The 23,416-nt window shown below is 51.7% G+C and overlaps 1 protein-coding gene across 4 annotated transcripts; it reads left to right on the forward strand.

The window, feature by feature from the left end:
• The first annotated feature begins 627 nt into the window (after positions 1–627).
• Positions 628–21,857, forward strand: PFAS (phosphoribosylformylglycinamidine synthase). 4 transcript variants are annotated; one of them, XM_019013639.4, is made up of 28 exons: positions 628–728; positions 5,268–5,464; positions 5,551–5,686; positions 6,413–6,518; positions 6,888–7,077; positions 7,191–7,296; positions 7,653–7,793; positions 7,912–8,036; positions 8,223–8,351; positions 9,203–9,334; positions 9,468–9,596; positions 14,306–14,379; positions 14,495–14,651; positions 14,961–15,022; positions 15,161–15,322; positions 15,612–15,737; positions 15,870–16,001; positions 16,355–16,585; positions 16,748–16,928; positions 17,016–17,099; positions 17,322–17,477; positions 17,694–17,813; positions 18,211–18,356; positions 18,486–18,693; positions 18,830–18,921; positions 19,009–19,123; positions 19,860–20,183; positions 20,306–21,857. In XM_019013639.4, exons 2-28 carry the CDS (start codon positions 5,323–5,325, stop codon positions 20,614–20,616), a joined length of 4,017 nt encoding a protein of 1,338 aa, XP_018869184.3. In that variant the 5' UTR covers positions 628–728; positions 5,268–5,322; the 3' UTR covers positions 20,617–21,857. The 4 variants fall into 4 exon arrangements, with proteins under 4 accessions (XP_018869184.3, XP_055223423.2, XP_055223421.2 ...); XM_055367446.2 differs by having other exon boundaries at positions 675–728; positions 4,973–5,464; XM_055367448.2 differs by lacking the exon at positions 15,161–15,322.
• Positions 21,858–23,416: the final 1,559 nt, after the last annotated feature.

A 23,416-nucleotide genomic window follows, 5' to 3' on the forward strand; every position in this document is an offset into this window, starting at 1 on the left:
CAGCGGCGCCATCTCGGTTCACTGCAGCCTCGACCTCCCGGGCTCAAGCGATCCTCCCACCTCAGCCCACCGAGTAGCTGGGATCGCAGGCGTGCACCGCCACACCTGGCTAATTTTTGTATTTTTCTGTAGCGACATGGTTTCGCCATGTTGCCCAGACTGGTCTCGAACTCCTGGGCTCAAGCGATCTGCCCGCCTCGGGCTCCCAAAGTGCTCGGATTACAGGCGGGAGCCACCGCGCCCAGCCTCCGTCTCCCTTCTAAGTGACATCCTGTCCGGCGTCCCGCAGGCCTTCAGATGGATGGGGTAGGAGAGCTCAGGAACTCAAACACAGCCCGCCTGGTGGATGACTTCTAAGCATCTTTCAGTCTCCCTGATCTTGCCAAGCAGAGAAGCGCTTCCTCGTAATGCCACCAAAGCACAACTTTCACATGCTTGCTTTATGGCCTTAACTAACTGATGTCATTACTTAACTGTCCCCGCGGGGACGGGGAACTGAATGTATTTTCACAAACGTCAATTCAAGACAGATTTGTGGGAGAAACCACCTGGGGATAAACCTCTCCCCACCAAGAACCTAGAATTGGGCCGGGTGGCTGGGGAAAAGTGGGCGGGGCGTAGTCGCCCCGGCGCTGGCAGGTCCAGTCTCTGCCCGCGGCGCACGCGGATGACGTAACAAACGCGCGCGACGATTCGGGGTGCTCTGTGGCCGCGAGTGCATCTTCCACGTGAGTATAGTTACCGCGTGCGGACCTGGATCCTCCTCCAGGTGCAGCGTTTCGTCATCTAGCCGAAGCCTGGTCTGGCCGCTTCAGTATCCCCACCGGGCCGAGCTGTGTCTACTTGGTGCCCGCGTATTTGCTTTAGTGGAGGCGTCCATTCGTCCTATCTTGCGTGCGTTCCGCAGACCCCAGGCATGGCCGACCCCCATCTAAACTTAGCCCCATTGTCCCATTCATGGATTCAACTAACAGAAAGACTGCCGGCCGCCTACTTTATATCAGGCACCATGCTGGTCATGGAATACAGCCCTCATGCACGCAAACCCTGTCTCTGAAGCTTATATTTTACTGGGAATGATAGACGGAAATCAAGTGGCTTAATAAACAAAATGCCTTCAGGAAGACTGTCCTGAAAGTGGGGGAGGGGCTGAAGAGTGGTGAGAATCAAGAGTTCATTAAGTCAGTCCACAAGTTTTAGAATTTTTTTGCGTTTCAAGCCCTGGTATTGTTCTAAGCCTTGGTAATTCAATGGAAACGAAGCAGCAACATCCCATGCCCACGTAGAGATTTTTTTCTAGTGGGGAATATAGAGCGAAAAATAAAAACATCCAATAGTGATAAACGCTTTATAGGAAATTAAAATAGGGCCGGCCATCTGATAGTAACTACTTGAGTGGCTAGTGAAGCCTTTTCCACGAAGGCGAATCACCAGAAATCTAAATAACAAGAAAGAGCTAGCCATGCATATGTCAGGGTGAAAAAAATGCCTTCCAGAACTGAGCTTGGCAAGTTAGAGAAATAAAAAAGAAGCTAATGTGTGGTTGGTGCATTGTGGGTGAAAAAGAGAATGGTGTGAGATAGGGTTGGAAAGGTAGGCCAGAGAGTGGCCAGACTTGGTAAACCAGGATGCTGAGTTGGAATTTATACCATGTGTAATGGGAAGCCATAATCCACTTTATGCTGATGTGTGACAAATGAATTGTGGTTATGCAGTGGTCAGGAGGTTAATGCATTGGTCCAGGTGAGTGATGGTGGTGGCTTACTTGAACTAGAGTGAGGTAGTAGAGATGAAGAGATGAGAGATTTGAGACATGATTGGAAATATATTTCCTGGTGGATTGGATTTGGAGAGTCTGAGGGAAAGAGAATTAAGGATGACTTCTGTGTTTTTGTCTTGAGCAACAAATTGGATGATGGTAGTGTTTACTGAGTGGCAAGACTAGGGGAACAGCAGAGTTTGGTGAGTAAAGCCAGGGGCCCGCTGAGAGGCAGTGGGACCAGAAATTGGATAGGTAGTTTGGGATAGATGGGGAGGGCCTTTGAATGTTAGGCTAAAAGTATTAACTGTAATAGTTCTGTTGCCTGATGCACACTGGAGGTCAATACACCAAGACACCAGGTTGCAGCAGAGAAAGAGGTTTAATCATAGGGCTGCTGAACAAGGAGACAGGAGGAAACCTCAAATCCATCTCCCAGAGTACTTTGGGGCTAGGGTTTTTAAAAAAGGGTTTGGAGTAGGATTAGGATGAAGTGTGAAAATCATTGATTGAAGAGTGCAGGGTGAGGTCATGAAACAGGGAGATGAAGAAACTGATTCTCATGCTCACTTGGTTCCACTGTGGGAGTCTTTTTTTTTTTTTTCTTTTTTTTAATTTGAAAGATGAGGTCTGCCTGGCGCAGTCGTTCACGCCTATAATCCCAGCACTTCGGGAGGCTGAGGTGGGTGGATCACGAGTTTAAGAGATTGAGACCATCCTGGCCAACATGGTGAAACCCCATCTCTACTAAAAATACAAAAATTAGCTGGGCATGGTGGTGTGCACCTGTAGTCTCAGCTACTCGGGAGACCGAGGCAGGAGAATCGCGTGAACCCGGAAGGCAGAGGTTGCAGTGAGCCGAGATCGTGCCACTGCACTCCAGCCTGGCGACAGAGTGAGACCCCATCTCAAAAAAAGAAAAAAAAAAGAAAAAGAAAGACGGGGTCTTGCTCTGTCGCCCAGGCTGGAGTGCAGTGGCACAATCGTAGCTCACTGCAGCCTCAAACTCATGGGCTCAAGCGATCCTCTTGCCTCAGCCTCTTGAGTAGCTGGGACCACAGGTACATGCCACCATGCCCCACTAATTTTTAATTTTTTTTTATAAAGACAGGGTCTTACCATGTTGCCCAGGGCTGGTCTCAAACTCCTGGGCTCAAGCAGTCCACTGCTTTGGCCTCCCAAAGTGCTGGGATTACAGGCATTGGGATTATAGGCGTGAGCCACTGCTCCTAGTTTCTGTGGGAGTCTTTGAGCTGGTGGAGTCAGCTGTTCTGCTGGAATTCAGGATCTGCTTAAGCAATTCTTTTTTTTTTTTTGAGTCAGAGTCTTACTCTGTCACCCAGGCTGGAGTGCAATGGCTGAATCTTGGCTCACTGCAACCTCTGCTTCCCAGGTTCCAGCGATTCTCCTGCCTCAGCCTCCCGAGTAGCTGGGACTACAGGTGCTTGCCACCACGCCCGGCTAATTTTTTGTATTTTTAATAGAGACAGGGTTTCACCATGTTGGCCAGGTTGGTCTTGAACTCCTGACCTCAAGTGATCTACCCTTCTTGGCCTCCTAAAGTGCTAGGATTACAGATGTGAGCCACCATGCCCAGCCCTGCTTAAGCAATTCTTTTTTTTTTTGTTTTAATAATTTATGGGTCGGAATGGTGGCGCACGCCTGTAATCCCAACACTTTGGGAGTCCGAGGCGGGCAGATCACTTGAGGTCAGGAGTTGGAGACCAGCCTGGCGAACATGGGGAAACCCCGTCTCTACTAATAATACAAAAATTAGCTGGGCGTGGTGGCGCATGCCTGTAATTTCAGCTACTTGGGAGGCTGAGGCAGGAGAATTGCTTGAACCCAGGAGGCAGAAGTTGCAGAGAGCCCAGATTGCGCCACTGCACTCCAGCGTGGGTGACAGAGTGAATCCATCTCAAAAAAAAAGAAAAAGAAAATAAGTAAATAAATAAATAATTTATGACATGATATCATCAAGCAATAAATTCTTAAACAAAAGCTTTGTGATCAGAGATCCTTTTTTGTTTGTTTGTTTTTGTTTGTTTTGGGATAGAGTTTTGCTCTTGTTGCCCAGGCTGGAGTGCAATGGCTCGATCTCAGCTCACTGCAACTTCGCCTCCCGGGTTCAAGTGATTCTCCTGCCTCAGCCTCTCAATTAGCTGTGATTACAGGCATGCACCACCATGCCCGGCTAATTTTGTATTTTTTTTTAGTAGAGATGAGGTTTCACCATGTTGGTCAGGCTGGTCTTGAACTCCTGATCTCAAGTTCTCACTGTGTTGCCCAGGCTGGAGTGCAGTGGCTTGATCACTGCTCACTGCAGCCTCCGCCTGCCCAGGCTCAAGTGATCTTCCCACCTCAGCCTCCCTAGTTGCTGGGACTACAGGCACATGCCAGCACACCCAGCAAATTTTTGTATCTTTTTTGAGAGAGATGGGGTTTTTGCCATGTTGCCCAGGTTGGTCTCAAACACCTGTGCTCAGTCCTCCCACCTCAGCCTCCAAAGGGCTAAGATTACAGGTGTTAGCCACTATGCCCCACCCAATCTGGCCTCTTCTTACAAGGGCAGATTGTAAGAGGTTTGGTGAGATTAGTAGCACATTCTTGAGAGTTCCACTTTCATGACCTAATTATGTCCCAGAGGCCCCACCTCCAAATACCATAACATTGAGGATTAGGGTTTCAATATATGAGTTGGGAGGGGGAGATACACAAACATTCAATCCATGGCTGATACCATTTCTCTCAGGAAATTTTTCCTGACACCTGAAATGCAGGATTGGTGTCCACAGTCCCCTGACCTTCACCACACGGGACTGGAAATGTCTGGGTACTTGGCCTTTCTCCCCCAATAAAATATAAACCCTGTGAGAGCAGACATAGTTTCTGTCTTGATTCACAGCGGTGTTTCTAAGACCTTGCCTGGGGCCCAGCAAAGTGCATGTACTCCAGGAACACGTGTCAAGCATGTGCCTGTACACCTCCCTACCACATTAATAAAGACCACGTTTTGCAAGATTCCTTAAAATCTCCAAAGTTACATTTTTCAGGTTACCTTGTTTCTCTAAATGTCCATATTACTTTCCCCTACCCTATCCATAATGCCACAACTTTCCTTGAAATCTGAAATCAGTTCAACAGATAGGCCAGAGTTAATGTTATTTTTATTTTATTTATTTATTGAGACGGAGTTTTGCTCTTGTTGTCCAGGCTGGAGTGCAATGGCGCGATCTCGGCTCACTGCAACCTCTGCCTCCCGGGTTCAAGCAGTTCTCCTGCCTCAGCCTCCCTAGTAACTGGGATTACAGGCGCCCGCCACCACACCCAGCTAATTTTATATTTTTAGTAGAGACAGGGTTTCACTATGTTGGCCGGGCTGATCTCCAACTCCTGACCTCAGGCAATCCACCTGCCTCAGTCTCCCAAAGTGCTGGGATTACAGATGTGAGCCACCGTGCCCGGCTTAGTTAATGTTATTTTTTGGGAACCTAATTCATCTCTCCAGCAAAGGACACATCTCTCCAGCAAAGGACACCTCTCTCCAGCAAAGGACAAAAGAGATGTCCCCAGTCCTTCACTTCTATGTTCGTCCCTCTGGCCATGAGGGGGCAGCCTCTGGACACACTCGGAGGAAACTGCAAGGGAAACTGCCAGAGCTGCAGGGCGTCGAGACTGAACTGTGCTACAACGTGAACTGGACAGGTTGGGCCCAGGTATTAGATTCTTGGGGGACATGCCTCGGTGCTGGGGGCAGTGTCTCAAGGTGTCCTTGCCCTGTCTCCCTGCAGCTGAGGCCCTCCCCAGTGCTGAGGAGACAAAGAAGCTGATGTGGCTGTTTGGTTGCCCCTTATTGCTGGATGATGTTGCTCGGGAGTCCTGGCTCCTTCCTGACTCCAATGACCTGCTGCTGGAGGTCGGGCCCAGGTAAGTATCTCATCCTGCCCACCCCTTTCTCCTGCTTTCCTCTGCTTCCTCTTGTGATCCTTGGGAGATTTGCTTTTCCTTTGCTCTTTGCTACTTCCTGCTTAGGAAACCACACATGTGCTTTCTCTATTTGGGTAGATCCCTCCAAAGACCTAGCCTGCTCCAAAACATGTTCTCAAAGCAAAATAAATTAGATTCCAAGTTAAAATCAAACAGTTTTGGCCAGGCGCGGTGGCTCACGCCTGTAATCCCAGCACTTTGGGAGGCCGAGGCAGGGCAGATCACAAGATCAGGAGATTGAGACCATCCTGGCTAACACGGTGAAGCCTTGTCTCTACTAAAAATACAAAAAATTAGCCGGGTGTGGTGGCGGGCACCTGTAGTCCCAGCTACTGGGCAGGCTGAGACAGGAGAATGGCGTGAACCCAGGAGGCAGAGGTTGCAGTGAACCGAGATCACGCCACTGCACTCTAGCCTGGGCAACAGAGCAAGACTCTGCCTCACAGAAAGAAAAAAAAAATCAAATAGTTTTGATGCTAGAGGACAGTTTTGGTTTGGTTTGAGTGTACTTTAAAAGCAGGTTTCTTGTTGCCCAGCCTGAGGCTGAAAGCCAATGGTGAGGGGATAGCGGTGGGAGGTTGTCCAGACAGCAGTGGGCAGGATCCACCCTCCCAGCTGAGGCCTGCCGGGGGTTCTCCAGTCCTAACCATCAGGCCCATTGTTCAGGCTGAACTTCTCCACCCCAACATCCACCAACATCGTGTCAGTGTGCCGCGCCACTGGGCTGGGGCCTGTGGATCGTGTGGAGACCACCCGGCGCTACCGGCTCTCGGTGAGGTGATGGGGAATCAGGAGGAGGAGATGAGCCAGAGATACAAGATTAGATCCTAAGCTCTAGAGAGAAGCAGGGACAGGTGCTCCTGGCTTTAGGCCTGCTCTGTATGGTCGTACAAGTTGTTCACTGCCTGAAAGTACCTGGTTGAGGGGTAAATGGGGCAGAAATCCAGCCTATGCTTCCTTTAATTTGTGCATCCTGGCATGGATTCATACCTGGAAAGGGCGTCTTTTTGTAATCTGAGAAAAAGTGCCATATGGTGTGGCAGTGGGCTAGCCTTGCATGACTAAGAGGGTAGGAAGGTGGACCATTTCTCTCCATTCTTAAACTCTTCACCCCCTGCCCTCTGTGTGTCTGCACCCCTAGTTTGCCCACCCCCCGTCAGCTGAGGTGGAAGCCATTGCTCTGGCTACCCTGCACGACCGGATGACAGAGCAGCACTTCCCCCATCCCATCCAGAGTTTCTCCCCTGAGAGCATCCCGGAACCCCTCAATGGCCCTATCAATATACTGGGTGAGGGCCGGCTTGCGCTGGAGAAGGCCAACCAGGAGCTTGGTGAGTAGCTGGGGAGGGAGATGTAGGGTCCAGGACAGGCCAGTAGGGGTGCTGAGATCTGGAATGTGGCTGCCTGAGTTCCATAGTCACCTCTTCCTGGATTTGTCTCCTAGGTCTGGCTTTAGACTCTTGGGACCTAGACTTCTACACCAAGCGCTTCCAGGAGCTACAGCGGAACCCGAGCACTGTGGAGGCCTTTGACTTGGCGCAGTCCAATAGGTGGGGAGAAATGGGGTTGTTCCCATACCTGAGCCCATGGGTGTTGGGAGAGACCACAGGGGCTCACCTTCATGGTCCTCCCTTGGCTTAGGGGCCTCCCTGAGTCTCTGAGGGCCTGGGCTCCCGTCATCCATCAAGGAGTCTACATTCAAATCTTGGTTTTATCTTCACTTTGGCTCTGGATAGTCCAAAATGACAGAATACTTGAAGATTATGACTTTTTGGAATATATTTTGATCTATTATCTAAGTATGAATTTGGCTGTTACTCTGCTGTTAAATGCTGGTGAGAAGACATGGCATTAAGAAATGACCCCGTTTCCACCTGCCTTCCCCTCCCTGCATCGCCCCCTGCAGCGAGCACAGCCGACACTGGTTCTTCAAGGGCCAGCTCCACGTGGATGGGCAGAAGCTGGTGCACTCACTGTTTGAGTCCATCATGAGCACCCAGGAATCCTCGAACCCCAACAACATCCTCAAATTCTGTGATAACAGCAGGTGGGCTGTGCCCTAGACTGGGGTGGCGTCAGGACCCGGGGAGGGGAGGCCCCAGGCCCTGGTTGGGTTAGTGTAGGTCCCAGAAAGGAAGCAGGGTCCATGACGGATATGTCCACAGTGCAATCCAGGGAAAGGAAGTCCGATTCCTACGGCCTGAGGACCCCACACGGCCAAGCCGCTTCCAGCAACAGCAAGGGCTGAGACATGTTGTCTTCACAGCAGAGACTCACAACTTTCCCACAGGTGAGCTGGGTTCCCTGGAGAAATAGGTGAGATCACAGAATAGGGTAGGGCAAAGGTCCCAGGCCCCTGGGGTGGGCCTGGGGAAAATAATCAGGGAAATTGGTTGTCCTTATTTTCAGTGGGGGTGGTCAGAGATGGGGGTTTGTCTCTGAGGCACCCAGACCTCTCCCCACTCTCTCTTTGCAGGAGTATGCCCCTTTAGTGGTGCAACCACTGGCACAGGGGGCCGGATTCGAGATGTCCAGTGCACAGGCCGTGGGGCCCACGTGGTGGCTGGCACTGCCGGCTATTGCTTTGGAAATCTGCATATTCCAGGTTCCATCTCCTTCCTCTCTATCCACCTTCCCTTCCAGATTCCTTGTCCTGGCAGGCAGCAAACTTCTATCTGTTAGGTCCATAGGGTTATCCTGTGTGCCTTTTCTCAGGAGCAAGGGCTCTAGGATAGCTGGCCTTTCACTAACTATGGTCATAAGTGTAGACCTGGGGAGAGGAGGTGGCCAGACTGATTTTGCAGGTCCACGATTTTCTTTAAAAACTAGCCTTCATTCAGCCAGAAAGCATGATATTGGGTTGGTCTTATGATCAGCACCTGCCCCTTAAATCTGGTTTCTTAGAAAGCCTGAGAAACTTGGCTGGGCATGGTGGCTCACGCCTGTAATCCCAGCACTTTGGGAGGCTGAGGTGGGCGGATCACAAGGTCAGGGGATCGAAACCATTCTGGCTAACACGGTGAAACCCCATCTCTACTAAAAATACAAACAATTAGCCGGGTGTGGTGGCGGGCGCCTATAGTCCCAGCTACTCAGGAGGCTGAGGCAAGAGAATGGCATGAACCCTGGAGGCAGAGCTTTCAGTGAGCCAAGATCACGCCACTGCACGCTAGCCTGGGTGATAGAGCGAGACTCCATCTCAAAAAAAAAAAAAAACAGAAAGCTTGTGTAACTCTGATTGCGAGATTCAGAGGGAAGGCTGGTGTGGGTGGTGGAAAGAAGACCAGTGCCTCACTGCAGGCTCTAGGGCTTCCTAAAACAGGACTTCCTGAAGTGGAACATTGCAACCATGCAGGTGGTCCTTGGTGGCCTTGACTCTTCCTGAAGGATGCAGGCTGCTCCGGCCTGTCTTCACAGTTCATTCAGTTCATCCAGTTCTCTCTCCTTCCCTCCCAGGTTACAATCTGCCCTGGGAGGATCCAAGCTTCCAGTATCCTGGGAACTTTGCCCGGCCTCTGGAGGTTGCCATTGAAGCCAGTAATGGAGCTTCTGACTATGGCAACAAGTTTGGGGAACCAGTGCTGGCTGGTGAGGCTGGGGGTGTGGAGAGATGACAAACACCCAGAGGGGCTTGTGGGTGGGGTGTGCGACCTGGGGGCTGTGCTATTGGGCGAGCACTGGAGGAACTGAGTGACAGGTCCCTCTGATGTTCACACTCCAGGCTTCGCCCGCTCCTTGGGCCTCCAGCTCCCAGACGGCCAGCGGCGTGAGTGGATCAAGCCCATCATGTTTAGTGGAGGCATTGGGTCCATGGAAGCTGACCACATAAGCAAGGAGGCCCCAGAGCCAGGTAAGAGCCTGCCGCCTTTCTCTGGATCCAACCAGCTTTCTCCCCAGCACAGGATGGCTACAGGGAGGGAACTTAGGGAACACTTCAGTGGTTAGTTTTTAATATGTTGGCTTATGTTATGTGTCACATAATGATGGACAACTCATTCTGAGAAATGTGGCTATTAGGTAATTTCATTATTGTGCCCACTTCATAGACTGTACATACACAAACCTAGATGGCATAGCCTGCTACACAATCCACACAGCCTCTTACTGGCAATATTATCCAGGAATTTTGTACACTTAGGAGCCATGATGAACAAAACAGCATGAGAATAAAATAAGCACAAGAGAAAATAATGCAATCAAGACGTGGTGGGCCAGGCAGGGTGGCTCACACCTGTAATCTCAGCACTTTGGGAGACTGAGACAGGTGGATCACCTGAGATCAGGAGATCAAGACCAGCCTGACCAACATGCTGAAACCCTGTTGCTACTAAAAATACAAAAATTAGCCAGGCATCTGCCGGGCACGGTGGCTCACGCCTGTAATCCCAACACTTTGGGAGGCTGAGGTGGGCGGATCACGAGGTCAGGAGATTGAGACCATCCTGGCTAACACAGTGAAACCCCGTCTCTACTAAAAAAATAAAAAAATTAGCCAGGTGTGGTGGCGGGCACCTGTAGTCCCAGCTACTCGGGAGGCTGAGGCAGGAGAATGACGTGAACCCAGGAGGTGGAGCTTGCAGTGAGCTGAGATCCCACCACTGCACTCCAGCCTGGGCAACAGATCGAGACTCCATCTCAAAAAAAAAAAAAAAAATTACCCAGGCGTCATGGTGCATGCCTATAGTCCCAGCCTCCTGAGGCACAAGAACCACTTGAAGCTGGGAGGTGGAGGTTGCAGTGAGTGGAGATCGCACCACTGCGATCGCACCACTGTCAAAAAAAAAAAAAGACGTGGTAAATACGAGATATATGAAGCTACTGTCAATGTAACATGGCATACCGTTTTTAAGTAAACTTTTTTTTCTCTTTTTTGTTAATTATTATTATTTTTAATCTGCCTTTTTTTTCTCAAGTCAGATTTTTTTTCTCTTTTTAGAGACAGGGTGTTACTTTGTCACCCAGGCTGCAGAACAGTGGTTCTGTCCTAGCTCACTGTGGCCTTGAGCTCCTGGGCTCAAGCAGTTCTCCTGCTTCAGCCTTCCAAAGCACTGGGATTACAGGTGTGAGCCATGGTGCCCAGCCAGAATACACTTGCTTTATATAAGTAGAATGAGTACATTCTAAAATAACAGTAAAAAGTATAGTTGGCTGGGCACAGTGGCTCACGCCTGTAATCCCAGCACTTTGGGGGGTCAAGGCAGGGGGATTACTTGAGGCCAGGAGTTTGAGACCAGTCTGGGGAATATAGTCAGACCCCTGTCTCTAAAAAAATTAAGAAATAAAACTTAGCTGGATATGGTGGTGTACACCTGTAGTCCCAGCTACCCAGGAGGCTTAGGTAGGAAGATCGCTTGAGCCAAGGAGCTCAAGGCTGTAGTGAGCTATGATCATACCACTGCACTCCAGCATGAGTGACAGAGTGAGACCCTGTCTCCAAAAAAGAATAAAAATAAAAAATAAATGTAGGCTGGGTGTGGTGACTCACGCCTGTAATCCCAGCACTTTGGGAGGCCATGGTGGGCAGATCACCTGAGGTCAGGAGTTCAAGACCAGCCTGGCCAACATGGTGAAACCCCCTCTCTACCAAAAATTCAAATATTAGCCGGGTGTGGTGGCACGCACCTATAATCCCAGCTACTCAGGAGGCTGAGGCAGGAGAATCACTTGAACCTGGGAGGTGGAGGTTGCAATGAGCCAAGTTTGTGCCACTGCACTCCAGTCTGGACGACAGAGTGAGACTCTGTCTCAAAAAAAAAAAAATTTTTTTTAAGTGTGGTAAATACATAAACCAGCAATAGTCATTTATTGTCATTATGAAGTATTATGTAGTATACATACAATAATGGTTTGCAGTGTACTTTTGTGTGACTGGCAGTATAGTAGGTTTATTTACAATAGCATCACCCACCAGCGTGCCACGATGCCACTAGGCAATAGGAATTTTTCAGCACAATTATAATCTTAAGGGATCACTGTTTCTATATGTGGTCTGTTGTTAAGCAAAATGTCATTAGTCAGCCCATGACCATAATGGAATCATATAATATGCGGCCTTTTGTGTCTGCCTTCTTTCACTTAGCTTAATGTTTTCAGGGGTTATCCGTTGCATCAGTACTTTATTTCTTTTTATGGCTGAATAATATCCCATTATGTAGCTATGTCACATTTTGTTTACCCATTCCTTAGTTGGTGGACATTGGGGTTGTTTCAACTTTTCAGCTATTATGCATAATGCTGCTATGAACATTTATGTACAAGTTTTTTTGTTTTGTTTTGGTTTGGTTTTTTTGAGACGGAGTCTCGCTCTGTCGCCCAGGCTGGAGCGCAATGGCGCCATCTAGGCTCACTGCAAGCCCCGCCTCCCGGGTTCACGCCACTCTCCTGCCTCAGCCTCCCGAGTAGCTGGGACCACAGGTGCCCACCACCACGCCCGGCTAATTTTTTGTGTTTTTAGCAGAGACGGGGTTTTGCCGTGTTAGCCAGGGTGGTCTCTATCTCCCGATCTCGTGATCTGCCTGCCTCGGCCTCCCAAAGTGCTGGGATTACAGGCGTGAGCCACCGCGCCCGGCCTATGTACAAGTTTTTGTATGAACATATGTTATCATTTCTCCCAGGTATATAACTAGGGGTGGAATTGCTGGGTCATGTGGTAACTATGTTCAGCTTTTCAAAAAATTGCCAAACTGTTTTCCAAAGCAGCTGTACCATTTTACATTCTCTCTAGCAGTGTGTGAGGGTTCCAGTTTCTCCACATGCTTGACAACACTTGTTAATATCTGTCCTTTTGATTGTAAGGCATAATAGCGGGTATGAAGCAGTATTTCATTGTGGATTTGGTTTGTTTTTCTCTAATGACTAATGATGTTGAGCGTGTTTTCTTTTTTTTTTTTGTAGAGATGGAGTCTTGCTCTGTTACTCAGGCTGGAGTGCAATGGCGCAATCTCAGCTCACTGCAACCTCCGCCTCCCGGGTTCAAGCAATTCCCCTGCCTCAGCCTCCCAAATAGCTGGGATTACAGGCACGTGCCACCACACCTAGCTAATTTCTTTTGTATTTTAGTAGAGATGGGATTTCACCATGTTGCCCAGGCTGGTCTCGAACTCCTGAGCTCAGGTAATCCACCCGCCTCAGCCTCCCAAAGTGCTAGGATTACAGGCGTGAGCCACCGCACCTGGCCGAGCATGTTTTCGTATGCTAGTTAGCTATGCGTATATCTTCCTTAGAGAAACATCTATTCAGATCCTTTCCTATTTCTTTTTTCTTTTTTGAGATGGGATCTCACTCTGTCACCCAGGCTGGAGTGCAGTGGTGCGATCTCAGCTCACTGCAACCTCCGTCTTCCGGGCTCAGGCGATCCTCCCACCTTAGCCTCCTGAGTAGCTGAGACTACAAGCTCCGGCCACCATGCCTGGCTAAGTTTTGCATTTTTTGTAAAGATTGGATTTCACTGTGTTAGCCAGGCTGGTCTCAAATTCCTGAGCTCAAGCGATCTGCCCGCCTCAGTCTCCCAAAGTGCTGGGAGTATGGGTGAGTTCTCCCACAGTTTCTACCCTGGAGCCCCCAGGCTTCAGGACCCTTCCGCATCCAGAGGTTGCAGTAAGCCGAGATTGCATCACTGCACTCCAGCCTGGGCAACAGAGCAAGACCCCATCTCAAAAAAAAAAAAAGTTTTTAGTGTATAAGCCTTACTTCTATTGTTAAATTTATTCCTAATTATTTTTATTCTTTTTGATGCTACTGTAAATAGACATAGATATTTTTGCCTTTTTCATTTTTCGCTTAGCAGTATATCTTGGAAATAATTTCATATTGATGAAATCATATTACTTCATTACATTCCTATATTCTCTTTTTTTGGTGGCTTAGTCTTTCATTGTATAGACTTACCATAGTTTACTTAATGAGGTCTCTGTTGTCAGCCTTTAGATTATTTCATGTACTTGCTAATACAAACGTTACTGTGGTGTTTAATCTTGTAAGTAGGTGACTTTATACCTGTGCAAATAAATCAGCGGGATGACTTCCTCGAAGTGTATTTACCCAATCAGAGACTGTGTGCATTTGTCATTTTGGTTGTTACTGCCAAATCGTCCTCCGTAGTTGATACCAGTTTACTCTCCTATCAACCCAGTCAAGTGGTAAGGCTTCTGGGCTAGGCAGGGTGGCTCACGACTGTAATCCCAACACTTTGGGAGGCCGAGGTGGGCGGATCACCTGAGGTCAGGAGTTTGAGACCAGCCTGGCCAAGATGGTGAAACCCTGTCTCTACTGAAAAAATACAAAAATTAGCCAGGCACGATAGCAGGCGCCTGTAGTCCCAGCTACTCAGGAGGCTGAGGCAGGAGAATCGCTTGAACCCAGGAGACAGAGGTTGCAGTGAGCTGAGATCACACCACTGTATTTCAGCCTGGGCAACAGAGCGAAACTCCATCTCAAAAAAAAAAAAAGGTGGTCAGGCTTCTCCCTAACATCAGCTTCCTCTGTGTTCACGCTGCCTTGCTTTCGAGGCCTCTTCTCGTGGCTTCCCCAGTGTTCTGATTCTGCCTTCCCTTCTTACAGGCATGGAAGTTGTAAAGGTTGGAGGTCCCGTCTACAGGATTGGAGTTGGAGGTGGAGCTGCTTCATCTGTGCAGGTGAGTGGGAATTGCTAAAGGTGCAGAATCCTTGATATAACCAGGCCCCAGGCATAGGGGAGCGTACAGGAGCTTCCAGCCTCGCTGAGCTGAGCTATGCCATATATGCCCCCAGGTGCAGGGAGATAACACCAGTGACCTGGACTTTGGGGCTGTGCAGCGAGGAGACCCGGAGATGGAACAGAAGATGAACCGTGTGATCAGGGCTTGTGTGGAGGCCCCCAAGGGAAACCCCATCTGCAGCCTTCATGATCAGGGCGCTGGTGGCAATGGTGAGGAAAGGAGTTGGAACAAGAGACTGGGCCTGCCTGGTATCCTGCCAGGTTTGGTTTAGGGAGAGGTATCAGGAATCTCCAACCAACCACCCAGCTCTGGGTCCCATTCTCCATGCTCTGTACATTCTAGACAGGTTCAGGGTTGGAAGGGTGGAAGCCTGCTGCCGTGGGATGATTGGTGGTGAGGGTGCGGCAGCAGTTGACACAGGAACACACCAAATTACAGGCTCCTTTGGAGGCCAGGGACTGCCCTTTGTTGCCTGACCACCACTAGGTCACTGCTTCTCCTTGCAACCCTCTCACCAGGCAATGTCCTAAAAGAGCTGAGTGACCCAGCTGGAGCCATCATTTACACCAGCCGCTTCCAGGTGGGTCTCGTCCCCTGAGGTGTGGCATTTTCCCACCCCTGCCAGCCCCAGCCGGCTTCCACCCATCTCTCTTGCAACAACATGAGACGTGGGAGTGCCCACTGGCCCTTCTCTTTCCTCCCCGCCGTGGCTGTGCAGCTTGGGGACCCAACCCTGAATGCCCTGGAAATCTGGGGGGCTGAGTACCAGGAATCAAATGCTCTTCTGCTGAGGTCCCCTGACCGGGACTTCCTGACTCATGTCAGTGCCCGTGAACGTTGCCCGGCTTGCTTCGTGGGCACCATCACTGGAGACCAGAGAGTGAGTTGGCCCAGGGAGTTGGGAGCAGACACTGGGGCAGACATGAGCCACCTGGGTATGGGCTAGAGGGAGAGCTGTCGAGGGAGAGCTGTCAAGGGAGAGAGGCGAGAGGAAGATGGGAGGTAGTGGCAAACAAGCTGTGGGGAATGTAGGATCCAAGGAGGGTCAGGGACTCAATATGGAAACCAAACAAGGAGTGGAAAGCACATTTGTGCCCTGATTTCTAGGAACATTCCTTGCTGGTGTTCATAGTCTCATCCCCTCTGGGTGGGGTCCCTGTGGTCTATAGATAGTGCTGGTGGACGATCGGGAGTGTCCTGTCAGAAGAAATGGCCAGGGGGATGCCCCCCCGACACCCCCGCCAACCCCTGTGGACCTGGAGCTCGAATGGGTGCTGGGCAAGATGCCTCGGAAGGTATGTGGGGTTGAGGGGATGGGTTTTTCCTGTGGTCCTCTCCACACGACCCTTTACCCTACGTGCACTTTGTCGCCTGTGTGCCCAGCCCGCCCCAGGTGTTCACACTGCCTGTCGCTGTCTGTGTTGCAGGAGTTCTTCCTGCAGAGGAAGCCCCCCATGCTGCAGCCTCTGGCCTTGCCCCCAGGGCTGAGCGTGCACCAGGCTCTGGAGAGGGTTCTGAGGCTGCCCGCCGTGGCCAGCAAGCGCTACCTCACCAATAAGGTCCTCCCTGCACCCTTCCTCTGCCCCCTGCCTCCTTCCTCCGCCCCCTGCCTCCTTCCTCCACCCCCTGCCTCCTTCCTCCACCCCCTGCCTCCTTCCTCCGCTCAGCCTCCTCTGCCCTCCCACCCTTAGAAACTGCTGTGGGGGTTTTTGCCTGGCCCTGCAGGAAGCAGCAGGGGCAGGGCAGCCACCCTGATGGCCTGGTCTCCCTGCTACCCACCTTCTAAGTAGAGCTGTTTTCTGCATTGGGGGAAAGACAGGCCTCCCACTGCCCTGGGTGCCTTGCGGGCATGTGCGGGAGCTCAGGCTGTCCCTGTCCCTTGCTCTCTTGCTAACCCCACCTGGTTCCACAGGTGGACCGCTCCGTGGGCGGCCTGGTGGCCCAGCAGCAGTGCGTGGGGCCCCTGCAGACTCCTCTGGCAGATGTAGCGGTTGTGGCACTGAGCCATGAGGAGCTCATAGGGGCTGCCACAGCCTTGGGAGAACAGCCAGTCAAGAGCCTGCTGGACCCAAAAGTCGCCGCCCGGTTGGCTGTGGCCGAAGCCCTCACCAACCTGGTGTTTGCTCTGGTCACTGATCTCCGGGTGAGTTCTCCCACAGCTTCTATCCTGGAGCCCCCGGGCTTCAGGACCCTTCCACATCCATCTGTAGCCCTTCATTTCATGTTGCAACCTCCCAGTCTGCCTGCACCCCTGGCCTCTCCACATTTCTCTTCCCCTCTAATGCTGTGCCTCTGCCACCCCCAGGATGTGAAGTGTAGCGGGAACTGGATGTGGGCAGCCAAGCTCCCAGGGGAGGGCGCAGCTTTGGCGGATGCCTGTGAGGCTATGGTGGCAGTGATGGCAGCCCTGGGTGTGGCAGTGGACGGTGGCAAGGACTCCCTCAGCATGGCTGCTCGGGTTGGCACTGAGACCGTGCGGGCTCCTGGTGAGGCGTGGGAGCCCCGGGGAGGGGAGGAGGAGCTATGGAGCTGGGTTGGCAACTCATTCCTTTGGACTCCTCCTTGCTCTACAGGGTCACTGGTTATCTCAGCCTATGCCGTCTGCCCAGACATCACAGCCACCGTGACCCCAGACCTCAAGCATCCTGAAGGGAGAGGTATGGACATGGCCCCATCCTTTGTGATCTTTGCTTGTGTGATCTTTGCTTGGCTCCTGCTTTGTGAGTGCTGGGCCCCCATCTCAACACTGGGCTGTGGTGTTTTCTGGGACTGATTGTCTAGGTGTCTTACCACATGCTGGGAATAGCAATGCTGTGAGCCCCTCAGGGATGGGTCCTCCTGAGCTGTTCCCCTCCCCTCACCCCTCCCCGTCTCCCCAGGCCATCTGCTCTATGTGCCTCTGAGCCCTGGGCAGCACCGGCTCGGGGGCACAGCTCTGGCCCAGTGCTTCTCCCAGCTTGGGGAACACCCTCCAGACCTGGACCTTCCTGAGAACTTGGTGCGGGCCTTCAGCATCACTCAGGGGCTGCTGAAAGGTGAGTGAAGACCCCTGGGGAGATGGCGCACGGGGTGCCAGGCGTGCAGCAGGCGTTCACCATCTGAGCAGTGGGGCAAAAGGGACTCCAATGGACGATGTACCCCAGATCCCCTGACATTCTGACACACACTCTTGATGGACTGACTCCGGAAGGTGGGGTGGGGCTGTCAGGTTTGGGCCCCGAGGTTGCTGAGCTAGCTTCTCCTTCCTCCAGACCGCCTCCTCTGCTCAGGCCACGATGTCAGTGACGGAGGCCTCGTCACATGCCTGCTGGAGATGGCCTTTGCTGGAAATTGCGGGCTACAGGTGGATGTGCCTGTCCCCGGGGTTGATGGTAAGGAACTTGGGGTCTAGTCTCGGGCCTGGGCTGCCTTCTCCACCCTGCAGACCCCATTTCCAATATATTAAAGAGTGGAGTGCCCTCCAGTCCCCTTTCCCTGAGTTCCCTGACTAGCTTTTCTGTGCTGTCTCTCTGACAGCTGAACTGGATGGAACTGGCTGACACCCGCCATGTTCCTGACTGCACCCCTCTGAGACTTCCCATCCCTGAGATGTCCATGATGAAACATCCTCAGTCCTGCCGTCCTAGCCCTCATCCTCCCTGATCCCTACCCTACTCTCTGGCTGCATCCCTCTGACCCTCGCCCTGGCCCTTCCTGCATTTCCCTGATCCCGCCCCAACTCCCTTGGCCCTTCTTGCATCCCCCTGACTCCCCACATTGCTCTCCCAGTCCTGTCTGTGCTGTTCGCTGAGGAGCCAGGCCTCGTGCTGGAGGTGCAGGAGCCAGACCTGGCCCAGGTGCTGAAGCGTTACCGGGATGCTGGCCTCCATTGCCTGGAGCTGGGCCACACAGGCGAGGCCGGGCCCCACGCCATGGTGAGGAAGTGAGGGAGAGAGTGGTGTGCAGTGGGTAGTCAGAGTGGGGTGGCCGCGGTCCATCCCTCTCCCACTGTGGAGGGGGCCATCCTTTCTCCTAGCCCGTGGGAGATTTGTTCCTCTTTCTAGGTCCGGGTGTCAGTGAACGGGGCTGTGGTTCTGGAGGAGCCTGTTGGCGAGCTGCGAGCCCTCTGGGAGGAGACGAGTTTCCAGCTGGACTGGCTACAGGCAGAGCCTCGCTGTGTGGCAGAGGAGGAACGGGGCCTGAGGGAGCGGATGGGGCCCAGCTATTGCCTGCCCCCCACCTTTCCCAAAGCCTCCGTGCCCCGTGAGCCTGGTGAGGGAGTGTGTGCAGAGGCTCCGCGTCCTGGGGGCACTGAGCCTGGATGCCTGGGCCTGCCCTTGGAAAGGTGTCTGGGCAGTTGGGGTGGGGAAGTAACTTTCTGGCCCAAAGACACTTATTCTCCCCCAAGGTGGTCCCAGCCCCCGAGTCGCCATCTTGCGAGAGGAGGGCAGTAATGGAGACCGGGAGATGGCCGATGCCTTCCACTTGGCTGGGTTTGAGGTGAGCAGGGTAGGGGGCAGCTGGGGGTGATTGTCCAGCCTCAGCTGCTTGTCCTCCCACCCACACTCCCCCTCCCCACCTTCGCAGGTATGGGACGTGACCATGCAGGACCTCTGCTCTGGGGCAATTGGGCTGGACACTTTCCGTGGCGTGGCCTTCGTGGGTGGCTTCAGCTATGCAGATGTCCTGGGCTCTGCCAAAGGTCAGTGTGCAGGCTTCTGCCCACTCCCTTCCCCCACATTCCTGAAGAGGTGCCTTTAGCCCCATCTTCCTGGGCTGGGGATTGGCCTCTCACTCCACCGAGCTAGGAGAGAGTGGGCCCATTCGTTCTGGGCCACATGCCAACAGAAGGCTGGTGGTAAATTTTTAATTTTTTCATTGAAAAAAGTATATATATATACATATATAATTAAAATATTTATTATTAAAATATATATTTTAAAATATATATATTTTAAAATATATATATATATTTTTTTTTTTTTTTGAGATGGAGTTTCACCCTTGTTGCCCAGGCTGGAATGCAATGGCGCGATCTCGGCTCACCGCAACCTCCACCTCCTGGGTTCAAGCGATTTTCCTGCCTCATCCTCCCAAGTAGCTGGGATTACAGGCATGCAAAAATACAAAAATTAGCCAGGCGTGCTGGCGGGCGCCTGTAATCCCAGCTACTTGAGAGGCTGAGGCAGCAGAATTGCTTGAACCCAGGAGGCAGAGGTTGTAGTGAGCCAAGATCATGCCACTGTACTCCAGCCTGGGTGACAGAATGAGATTCCATCTCAAAAAAAAAAAAAAAAAGGAAAGGAAGGAAGGAGGGAGGGAGGGAAAAGGAAGAAAGAAAAAAGAAAAGAAACAGAAGAGCAGTTATGCCCCTTTATTCCCAATTCCCTTTTTTGAGGTCCTCCATGTCTCACCCTGACTTCCCTATTCCCTGCTAGGGTGGGCAGCTGCTGTGACCTTTCATCCCAGGGCTGGGGCTGAGCTGAGGCGCTTCCGGAAGCGGCCAGACACCTTCAGCCTGGGCGTGTGTAATGGCTGTCAACTGCTGGCTCTGCTGGGCTGGGTGGGAGGCGACCCCAATGAGGATGCTGCAGAGATGGGCCCTGACTCCCAGCCAGCCCGGCCAGGCCTTCTGCTACACCACAACGTGTCTGGGCGCTACGAGTCTCGCTGGGCCAGCGTGCGTGTGGGGCCTGGGCCAGCCCTGATGCTGCGAGGGATGGAGGGCGCCGTGCTGCCTGTGTGGAGTGCGCACGGGGAAGGTCAGGCCCAAGGAAGGCTGGGGGAGGGCCCGAGGGTTGAGGGCAGGGGAGGGCCCGAGGGTTGGGGGCAAGGGTGGGCATGAAGGACCTTGGCTCTCACTTCCCTCCTCCTTCCATCCCAGGTTACGTAGCATTTTCTTCTCCGGAACTCCAAGCTCAGATTGAGGCCAGGGGCTTGGCTCCACTGCACTGGGCCGATGATGACGGGAACCCCACAGAGCAGTACCCTCTGAATCCCAATGGGTCCCCAGGGGGTGTGGCTGGCATCTGCTCCTGTGATGGCCGCCACCTGGCTGTCATGCCTCACCCTGAGCGGGCCGTTAGGCCTTGGCAGTGGGCATGGCGACCCCCTCCATTTGATACTCTGACCACCTCCCCCTGGCTCCAGCTCTTTATCAATGCCCGAAACTGGACCCTGGAAGGTAGCTGCTGACTGGCCACAGGCGCTCACCTGGGCCCCATGGCTTTTCACCTAAGTGGGTCCTGCCCCCTCCCCCATGACCTTCAGGAGCACCCCATATTATTTCCAAAAATATCTCGGACAGACAAGGACCAAAATGCCAAAATCTCAGCGGACTCGATGATCTGCCTGCTGATGTTCCTTCTGCGGCTGTGTCTATTTTCAGTTCTGCTCTAACATGGCATGCCCTTTCTCAGCCCAGGAAACAGCATGTGGTTCAGAGAAAAGAGCAACAAGGAAAAGTTAGGACCCCTGAGGTCCGAACAGGGGCTTCTGTTGCCCACTTCACAACACCCAGTGATCACCGGCGTGCAATTGCCTCCTTGGCTCTAAGGGATGTTTTGCGCTCCCTTTTCTCATCATTGGGGTTAGGGGGTGCAGACAAATTCAGCAATAGTATGCAGATCAGCCCCTCACCACCTCATTGTTCTCATCTGGAACTGAAATTTTCTGGATTTCTCTTGAAGTGCTACACCGTGCTGAATGTAAGGAATTGTTGCTTGTGGAAGTTTCTCAGCGTTTCTGGCTGTCTCAGGGCTGGCCTCAGAACCCAGCATTCCTGTTATTTGCTTCTAAATTAGCAGCTCTCTTTTTTTTTTTTTTTTTTTTTTTTTTTTTTTTTTTTGAGGCATTCTCACTCTGTCACCCAGGCTGGAGTACAATGGCGTGATCTCGGCTCACTGCAACCTCTGCCTCCTAGGTTCAAGCAATTTTCCTGCCTCAGCCTCCCGAGTAGCTGGGAGTACAGGCACACACCACCACACCCAGCTAATTTTTGTATTTTTAGTAGAGATAGGGTTTCACCATGTCTCCCAGGCTGGTCTCAAACTCCTAACCTCAAGTGATCCGCCTGCCTCGGCCTCTCAAAGTGCTGGGATTACAGGTGGGAGCCACTACACCTGGCCCAGCAGCTCTGTTTCTGATAGAGGTGGTTGGGGCTCTCATCCCTAGATCCTAACCCTTTAGTGTGCTGGAATTCTACTCTTCACTTACTGCATTGACTGTTGTTGATTAGTTATTATTGCAAAGCACTGTCACCGGCCTCAGGGAGTTTATGTGTAATAGAATTAAAAATAATAGCTGTGCATAACACTTAGCTCAAGCCACGCATGTGTGAGGCATTTGGTATGTATCTGAATTAATTCTCACTAAAATTCAGCAAAGGACTTGATAGCCTCTCCCTGCCTTTTCAATAAAGGATGAATGAAGGTTGACTGCATTGCCTGGGGTCCACAGATGGTGAGGGGGGCTGGGCTCACCCATACTACATCTGCTTCCCGCCATCCTGCAGTCTTACTTCCTGGAGGCAGTGTGTCAAGACTTTGTGCTGGCAGCTGTCTTTGCTTCCTTTGCTGTCTGTTGCTTCCTTTGCTCACAGGACTGTGGATAGAGGTCCCTTCCTCATGACTGTTCTGTTGTACACCTCAAGTCAGTTGGCTCCCTAGAATGTTCAACATCTTCATAAAAGGAGTTTGCCTGAGAATGGAGACTATAATCCCAGATCCCTGAGGGCTAGGAGAGCTGGGTGGGGGCGCTGAGCACTTCTGTGTGCTCCTGGTAGAGTAGCCACCCTGAGAAGAAACTGATAGTAATGAAACAATGTTAAATGATGGCTATGGGGAAAACAACTATTTCAGAGATTTTTCTCATTGCTTTGCAAAGCGACCTACCCTGAGCAGTATGGGACTCCTCCGGATCATTTTTGACATTTGAATATTCTTTCCTGACCCTTGGAAAGGATATATGTATGTCTTTCAAATTTATAGTATCGAACATACAATTTGGGGGCTGGCACCAAGGATTAGATATTAAGTTTATTAAGTGCTTGATGCAAAAGTCAAAGGATGGCATGGGAGGTAACCTGGTTGGCTGTGATAAGTAAACTCGTGGATTTTGAAGGGGGAGCAGTTTCTGGTTTGGGTCGCAGTGGCCAAGTAACACCCACCCTCCTCAGACACTATCAAGACCAAGTCCACTGGCTTTTCATCCGTGTTTTCATCCAGTAACCAAATAACCCTGTCCTTGCTGACCCCCACCCAGCTCCATTCCCACTCACCCACTCCCAAGGGCCCTCTGGTGAACCTTCCAGGCTAGCTCTCTGCTCCCTCCTTGCCTTCATGGAAAACCAGCTATCCTCTGAGAGCCACTTCTGCAGCCCCTCCAAGTGGTGGCTTTTCTTCTCAAACCTCAACCTCACGTATCTCATCTTCCCCAGGCTGGGGAGTCGGGGTCCTCGTACCACTGCCAGACTGTTCACCCAGTTCAAAGAAAACCCTGCCCGTTGCAGGCTCATGCCATTCTACTACATCGCTTTCATCCAATTCTTTGTGTTCTACTGACTTCCCCAGCGCTTCCTTTGGGAGAAGGTGCCAATTCTTCAATAATTGATTCCTCTCTAGAAATAGAATGTTCCTGCCAGGTGCGGTGGCTCATGCCTGTAATTCCAACACTTTGGGAGGCCAAGGCTGGTAGATCACCTGAGTTTGAGACCAGCCTGGCCAACATGGTGAACCCCGTCTCTACTAAAAATACAAAAATTAGCTGGGTGTGGTGGTGTGTGCCAATAATCCCAGCTTCTCGGGAGGCTGAGGCAGAAGAATCGCTTGAACCCAGGAGGCGGAGGTTGCAGTGAGCCGAGATCATGCCACTGCACTTCAGCCTGGGCAACAGAGACTCTGTCTCAAAAAAAGAAAGAAAGAAATAGAATGTTCCAGGGCTCGGTGTGGTGGCTCACACCTGTAATCCCAGCACTTTGGGAGGCCGAGGCGGGCAG

The sequence above is a fragment of the Gorilla gorilla genome, chromosome 19 (genome assembly GCF_029281585.2).
Source record: "Gorilla gorilla gorilla isolate KB3781 chromosome 19, NHGRI_mGorGor1-v2.1_pri, whole genome shotgun sequence".
NCBI classification, from domain to species: domain Eukaryota; kingdom Metazoa; phylum Chordata; class Mammalia; order Primates; family Hominidae; genus Gorilla; species Gorilla gorilla.

What these genes read in the sequence shown, in the direction of transcription:
- PFAS (XM_055367446.2), top strand. Translation starts at nt 5,233, where the DNA reads ATGTTATTTTTTGGGAACCTAATTCATCTCTCCAGCAAAGGACACATC. An exon ending in TGGGGAACCAGTGCTGGCTG is followed by an intron (nt 9,335 to 9,467) that starts GTGAGGCTGGGG and finishes TTCACACTCCAG; the next exon opens with GCTTCGCCCGCTCCTTGGGC. An exon ending in TGTCCTGGGCTCTGCCAAAG is followed by an intron (nt 19,124 to 19,859) that starts GTCAGTGTGCAG and finishes ATTCCCTGCTAG; the next exon opens with GGTGGGCAGCTGCTGTGACC.